The sequence below is a fragment of the Aplidium turbinatum genome, chromosome 1 (genome assembly GCF_918807975.1).
Source record: "Aplidium turbinatum chromosome 1, kaAplTurb1.1, whole genome shotgun sequence".
NCBI classification, from domain to species: Eukaryota; Metazoa; Chordata; class Ascidiacea; order Aplousobranchia; family Polyclinidae; genus Aplidium; species Aplidium turbinatum.
The window spans coordinates 54,455,801-54,463,682 of NC_137472.1; the positions used below are offsets into that span (position 1 = coordinate 54,455,801).

The 7,882-nt window shown below is 37.5% G+C and overlaps 1 protein-coding gene across 1 annotated transcript; it reads left to right on the forward strand.

Moving 5' to 3' along the window:
* Nucleotides 1–2,750: 2,750 nt before the first annotated feature.
* Nucleotides 2,751–7,265, forward strand: LOC145778356 (disks large-associated protein 5-like). Its single transcript, XM_082589831.1, has 6 exons — nt 2,751–3,205; nt 4,098–4,200; nt 4,652–4,807; nt 5,725–5,857; nt 5,977–6,104; nt 6,429–7,265. The coding sequence occupies exons 1-6, from the start codon at nt 3,069–3,071 to the stop codon at nt 6,648–6,650; spliced, it is 879 nt and encodes a 292-aa protein (XP_082445957.1). The 5' UTR covers nt 2,751–3,068; the 3' UTR covers nt 6,651–7,265.
* The last annotated feature ends 617 nt before the right edge of the window (nt 7,266–7,882 follow it).

Below are 7,882 nucleotides of genomic sequence, written 5' to 3' on the forward strand. Positions count from 1 at the left end.
TGTCGCGCTCATCATTTGCAATAAAGAGCCGTCAGTCACAGGGAGCTACACCTCTCAGTGGCGGTGCTAGCCACCTTCCCTACTAACACGGCGGTCCATCGTATATTGGACATCATTCTGCAATATTTACATTTCATGCGTACTTCTGAACATTACAATAATGCATGATATTGCTTTGTCATACCTGACCGACATGACAGAAGATAGTGCAATGAGAGGAGAAGCACGTGCAAACCAGATATCCCTGGTGCAAACATATTCGGCTTGGTAAAACAAGCACGCACGATGCGGCTTAATTTTGCGATTAGCCTACCTGCAGCGTTGAAGTTTTTCAGCCTGCAGAAGCCGTCGCAAGACAGCTCCAAAGATCTTTGCTTCTTCAGCTTTAGAATCAATCACCATTCTCCGCGAACGGATCAAAAATCTCAGAAAAGATGAATCCGTTTCCAAGCTTATGGCAGCAGCAAACGTCTTTGCGTCTGTCAATAACCTAAAGACGCCAAAGGATACCCGAGTGAGAAAAACTCCAGCAAGATTTCGAAACACAGAAGAATCGGATGCTTTGTCATCTGCGGGAGAAGGAGCGTAGAAACGACAATACATCGAAGCTCTTGATTTGGTTGAAGCTGAGCTTGATCGAAGATTCGACCAGGCGGATCTGCTTACAGCAGCCAACAGAGAGAAAGCCCTTTTGATCTGTGCAAAGAGTGAGAAAAGATCTGATACTGAGATCAGCTTACCCAATGCCACCAGAAAAGATCGCCTAAAAACGGAACTTACTTTGCTCAGCGATGTTGTAAGTGGAAAAACCGCAAACACCGTTCAAAAGGTTGCTGAGATAGGTTGCAACTAAACCCTCAAACACTAAATCTTTTCAAAGAAACGCGAAAATTCGTGGAGCTCTGCTTTTGCCTCTCGGTTTCGGTTGCATCATCACAACGTTCTTTTTCTGCTCTAAGACGCCTGAAAACGTGGTTGAAAAGCTCAATGACACAAAAACGACTTACGGTAGCCTACTCATCTTGCGTTGATGCTTGTCCACCAAAACATTTTAGACACTGTGGATGTCAAAAAACTCATGACACAGTTTATAGAGAAAACACCTGAGCAAAAATCAATCTTCGGAAGTGTGTGAGAGCTCATTTCCACAAACTGTCGTTTTCATATAACTTTCTAATTTGTTCGTTTTTATTTTAATTTTCTGAACAGCTGCTTTGCTGTTTGCCGTTCTTCATTTGTTACAATTTGCAATGTGTGTGTCTTAGCGTCATTTTTTTTACACAAGAAGAGACCGAATTCCCAGTACCAGTTTTAAATGTTCCCCCATGTAAAGGGGTCTGGGGGGCGAAGCCCCCCAGAAGCTGACAACACTACGACAGCTTCAGCCCCCCCTAGAGAAAAATAGTTCCCGCGCCACTGGTCTTGGCAGTGATGTACGCGCATACAAAAAATATTGACGCCGTCAGCGTAAACGCAAACGTTAGAAAAACCATAGGCTACGCCGTATGCGTCAACGTAACTTGTAAAAAAAGTTGACGGCGTCAGCGTCAGCGCATACACTAGCGTAAACTAATTTTGTTTGCTAGGTGCCAAACATTCACACGGTATAAACTACTCGAAACAAATAACTTTTATTTTGAATTTCCACAAAGATATACACAAGCATCTGAAAGTGTTCATCTGACATTTTGTTGTGTTTTGGTTCCAATATGTCTTTGCCCATTGAAAACATTCTTTCAACTGCAACGCTGGTAGGTATTGGCGTGTTGTAGCGAAAAAAAGACATTAAAAAGTATGCGTTGACGCTATGCGCTAAAAAAACGCGAAAACTATACGGCGTAGCCTCAAGCGCAAACTATCCAAAAAAATGTGGCCGCAAGCGTTAGCGCAAACAAAAAGTCTACGCCGCAAGTATGCGGCGTATACGTACATCTCTGGGTCTTGGCAACATTTCCAAGCAAGAAAACAGTTTTGAATCATTGCGTTTGTGGCAACTGGCAACACTGATATTGTGGTCAAGTGAAAGTTGATATTTTGAATTTGAGAATTGAGATTGAGAATTGAGATCCTAACCAGGCTTGCCAGATTGGCCTTTTTAGGGCCAAATTTGTGAAATTTGGCCCTTTTTAGAGGTAGTTGGCCCCCAAAAAAATGTTTGGCCCCTTGGCCCTTTGTTTTCAATATTTGGCTCTTTTTGGAAGCAGTTGGCACATACTATCAAACTAGCTATTTAAATGAATGTCTTTCGGAAATTGAGACTGAAAAGTGTTATTACGATTTTTTAGACAGTGTTTGGCTGACAATGTTTATGCCAATGCCAAAGATTGTAGAAGATGAAGGTTTAGAATTGTTCTTGTAGAATGTAGACTGTGTTGTTGTAACGTTATTGACGTTGTTAACGTTATTATGTTTTATTAGCAACGTTATTAACATTATTAAACAATTTGGCTCTTTTTTACCCAGTTTGGCCCTTTTTTCGACATTGTTTGGCTCTTTTTCTCAAAAGCTGTCTGACAACCCTGATCCTAACTTTTCAAATCCTAATCATTAGTTTTGCTTGACATTGCATGTTTACTCAGTACGGTATGTCACTATGTGTTGAAGTTTTTTGATGTTGGAGAGATAAGCATGCATGAGTTACAATGTAAGCTACTTGGCCTGCATTATTTTTATGAAATCAAGCTTAACACTCTTGTCCATTCTATAATCTATATACTCACATAGCCCCATTGTCAAAAATAAGGAAGTTTTTGGCCCCTTGTCCAAAAAGCTTACCCACCCCTGTTATACACTTCAGTACGAAGTAGTGGGCTACTGCATGTTATGAATCCAGTTTAAATAGAAAAAGTTTGAATCAGTCTTGTATACATAAAGCAGCTCCCTGAATTTAATATGGTACTGTATATACTGTTGATGTACCGGTATCGGTAACTATTTTTCCTAAATTTTAAAAAGTTGTCTGATGAAGCAAGTTTGTTGAAAAGATATACCTAAGGTAACACAATTATCTAAGACAGCAGAAGTATTACTGTCATTAGACCCAAACAAACTTTTTTAAATTTACTGTGATGGCATCCACAAGACTTCCTCTTCAAGTGCAGAATCCCAATACCCAACAAACAGAGATTGTTCAACAGAAGAATAATACTGTCAAGACTAAGCAGTTATTGACAACAGAAAATAATCATGATGTAGCATATTTTAGGTAAGGTGTAAAATAAATAGAAAATTTTACTAGGCTAGTTAATATATTATAAGTAATCTTTTTTCTTGTGCCCGAGTTACTTGAGTTTCATGAATATCTATCTGAAGCAGTTTTTCAGCTGTGTGGGGCTTCTGCATCCAACAGCTGTGTTGTTGCGTACAGACTCACCTACTGTGTACTATATCTGGCATTTAAAGATTTGGGTTAGCCAGACAGTTAATCTTTAGAGTATTTAATCTTAACAGTTAATCTTAAAAGTAGACAGTTAATCTACTTTTAAGCAATCTTGCCAATACATCATTACAGTTGATAAACAGTAGCCTAAATCAGTGTGTAACTTACTCAAGCATTATGCTGATGCTCTAACGTCTTTGTTATGTTTTCAATATAGCTGCTAGTAATTCATTGCATTGCCCACATAAAGTTAATCTAGATAAAATATGCTTTAAAATTTTTTTTAATTTTTATGGTTGATGTTCTGTTTATGTTACAATTACAACAAATATTTTGCCTCCTTTGTTCTGTAAACGCATTATGTCTTCGATAAACTAATAAATAAAGCACATCTGCAAAACACAAGTCATTAACATATATGTATACTGTTTAATGTTAGTCAGTTTCATGCAATCAAACTTTAAAAAGGTGGAAGGTCTTCCTTAACTAAACACAGTCACAAAAACTTTTGTGAAAGCTGAGAGGCACAAACTAAAGGATCTCTTGAAGCATTATGAACAAATATAGTATCAATGTAATTTTACAATAGCAGTTTTAATAAATTTAAGCTTGATGTCTGGTTTATCTAAGTTTGTAGAGGTTTGTATGCTGTTGTGCATAAGTTGATCATTTGAAGTAATATCATTTTCTATCAAATCTAATATTTTGTTTTTTGCAGAAATTTGTTACTTCAAGAACGAACTAAAATTCTCAATCTATGTAAAGTTTGGGAATACGTTCTCACGGAAATTGTAAAATCTGATGACATGGATGTTGTTTTGGTAGGGTAATTTCTTATTCAAAAATTTGTTGAATTTTTTTTTCGTGTCTTGTTAATGAAGGAAATCATACACAGAGCCATCAAACCAAATTACCAATAACTCATTTTTATATGTTATCAATTTCATAAAAAGCAATGAAAAAATGAATTAACAATATAAGCAATTAATTTTGAACCTGAATGTCACAACTTTTTTTGGTGATCACAACTTTTCACAGCCCTAAAATTATTCCTCTACTTGTTATCCAGATGTTTACCAAAATATATACATATGTTACGTCAATTTTTTCTGATGCAGAATTAATGTTTTTTGGCTGGTAAGATTTTTGGATAGTATGATAGCACTTAGATTAGGCTTACCGTTTTGTGGAAACAATTGCTTTAGTTAAGATACATTTTAATTGCAGGGATGTATTTTTCAGTTGCAGTAAAATTGAATTGCTTTCTTGCAGGGTGATATTCGAACAGTTGTCGGCCAAGGCCATCTTGTTGTTGATGAGCGATTTCTACAGTTTGAAGGCCTGATAAACAATTGTGAGTTCCACACAAGTGAAAAGGCAGTCACCTGTCAAGACTTGCAAGGTTTTTGGGACATGATTAATTTTCAGGTTTCTATTTATGTATATATTACTTGACTATGTTTTCTTTAAAAGTGTATTGCGCAAAAATAGAAATTGCTAGTCAAACTAATTCAAGTCATTCTAGTAATCTAGTCAAACTAATTCCAGTAAGTCTAGTCAAACGAATTACATTAATTTAGAAAGGACAAGAACGTGTTCAGAGAATTAGCTTATGATAGTGGAATTGGATGCGAACGGCTTGCCTTTTCTACACTTTAATTTTACTTAACCACGTTAATTGTTATAACATCATCATCATAATCCATCGTCGGTTTGTTCCCCACTAGTGGGGGTGGCCGATTGTTTCCACGCAGCAATTGTTTTAATCCCTTTTCTCCATTTCACCCTGTCCCTTGCATCTTCCTCCTTCAGTCCGACTTTTTTAAATTTATCCTTCACTTGTTGTTTCCACGTTCTTCTTGGACGACCGCGTTTCCTCTTCCCATCCACCTTTAGATCTACGGTAGTGCTTTTCTAAGAAAACTTCCTTCCTCCCTCCTTATCACATGTCCATACCATCTTACTCCATTTGCCCTTGCCAGTTGGTCTATGGTCTCTCTCATCTCTAGTATATCCAACAATTCTTCAGTCCTTTTTTCCCTTCTCGTTTTCACCCCACACATTGCTCTCACCATTGACCTTTCCGTTCTTCTCAGGATTGCCAGTTCACTCTCTCTCAATACCCATGTCTCGCTACCATATAAAAAAGTATTGTATTTTACCAAATGCAAATGTCATCAAGGCAGCGGCATACGAAACTTCACAGCGTTTGAGAGCCACTGTTGTATTGTTAGCCAATAAAATGATGGTTTCTTAACGAAATGCATTTTCTGTTAATTTTTCCGATTGGAATAAGTTACCGTAAAGTTAGAGAAGGATTTTGATTGGTTTGGTCTATGTTTTAGGTTGAAGACATATACAAAAAATTTGAAGAATTGGAATTCCGAAAGAAAAATCAATGGAAAAATACCACTGCTGAAAACACTGTTAAACCAAAGAAGAAAGTAAATGTTACTAAAAAGCCTAAGAATGCCAAAAGTAAGGCTTTGCTAGACTATTTCATTAGTTTAATCAGGATGACCATGTCTGTTTCAAACTATTAACTAACGCAAACTATTTTATTGCTGTCATAGTTAGTTTCATTATTATTTTACCAGAACCGCTTGCCGTCAATCCAGCCGTTCAAGCACGCAAAGACGAGGCTCGTAAGCGATTGGCTTTAGCGAAGGCCGCGTTAAAGAAAGAACGTCGTGCATCCATAACCTTCGATGCTGGATTTTTCCAAGTAAGTTAAATTTTATTAGAGTACTCTGGCAAATTCGATTTTATTGTCAAACTTTCGCCTCACAAATACGTTTTTGTTTAATAAATTTCTTCCTAAAATAGAATGATTAAGTTTGTACTGCACACCATGTTAACTTTATATTTGTGTTTGTTGGAGATAACCATGTACGCCGTAGTTTTAGAGTCGGTTTATTTCAACTTATTTGCATTTTGTTAAAAAATTTTGTTCGCCAATAGTGCTGTTTCTCTGGCCAACACCAATGCGTATAATCTTAACACTTATCAATAAAAACTTAATGCTAAAGCTTCAAATTATGCGCTATAGGTTGACAGTCCAATTCGCGCTTCAATGAAGCAGCCACGGACACCTCAAGACAAGGATGTGAAGCCTCCAGTGACTCCTACCTCGGCTAACTTCATGCACGGCCGATTTATACAGCAGGCCATGGGAGTTGATGCTCCCAGTTCTAAAAAATCTCTGGTGTTTCAATTTCCTGAAAGCGAGTCTGATGACACTTTGGTTGAGTCATTAAAATCTCTGAAATAAAAATAAGTATTAACGGCTGAAGTAACTGAGCTCTGATTTTACGTCCTGCAAAAATCTTTCAGTATTTTATACGATACAACAAGTACATTTAGCTAGCAAAGTATTCCTTTTTTACGTCACTGCCATACTACGCACAGTGAGTTCAAGTAAACATCGTTAAACTGCCTTAAAGTCTTTCGTTGCAACATTCGTCTCGCTTTAGTGCAGGTTGTTGTGTTTCATGGAACTTTATTTGTTGCACACAAGTCCTGTTGGTACAATAATTCGCTTGTCCACAAGACTGAAAGAATTATCTACTATGTTGTAATAACATTTGCTGGTGTTTGAACTATGAAACTGATTGATTGCTTCTTGGATCGAAAATAGCTGTCTCATTTTATACACCAAGCAGAAAGAAGCATTTCTGTTATGGCAGGGTTTCATTGAAAAGACCAAGATCAGGCATTACTGTATTACCATGGTATTGTTATCATTGCAATCGATTGGCTAATTTTGATACATTCTTACATGCAACCACTGTTTTCAAGACTTTCCTTTGATAGACCTATTGTGATTTTGTTCTGTTTTTTTTTTTTTTTTTGTTCCGCATTCCAATAAATTGTGAACAAGACTGCTTTCTAAAGCTGCACACCACGCTTATTGAAAAAAGGTTTGTTCCATATTAAGTATTCAAAGTTTACATGTGAGGCTTTAAGACATCTGAAGCACCACTGGTTAGAATGACGCCGAAACTTATTGTGCTTACAACCGCGTGAAGAACTTATCCGTGCGTACAACAGCACGAGGAACTTATCTTGTGCTTGCAACACATCAATGCATAAAGATATAAAGAACTGGTTGTAGAATGTAGAAAAGTTCCTGTTTTATTGAAAATACGAACGTAGTTCACTATGTATTTAATCCACCTGTACTGTACCACCTCACCTGTACCACCAGTACTTAATCCACCTATTTAATCTACCCTGGCCAGCCTGCCGCAGCTGGTGGGGATCCCTTCATGCGGTCAAAAAAACAAAAGAAAATTCTATAGTCTCAAAATCGCTTCATGGAATGTCAGAACACTGCTCGATAACCCAAACTCCAACAGACCTGCTCGCAGAACTGCTCTCGTGGCCAGAGAACTAGCCCGCTACAACATCGACATTGCTGCCCTAAGTGAAACTCGCTTTGCTGATTCAGGACATCTGTCTGAAATAGGAGGTGGCTACACCTTTTGGAGTGGCCGCAGCATA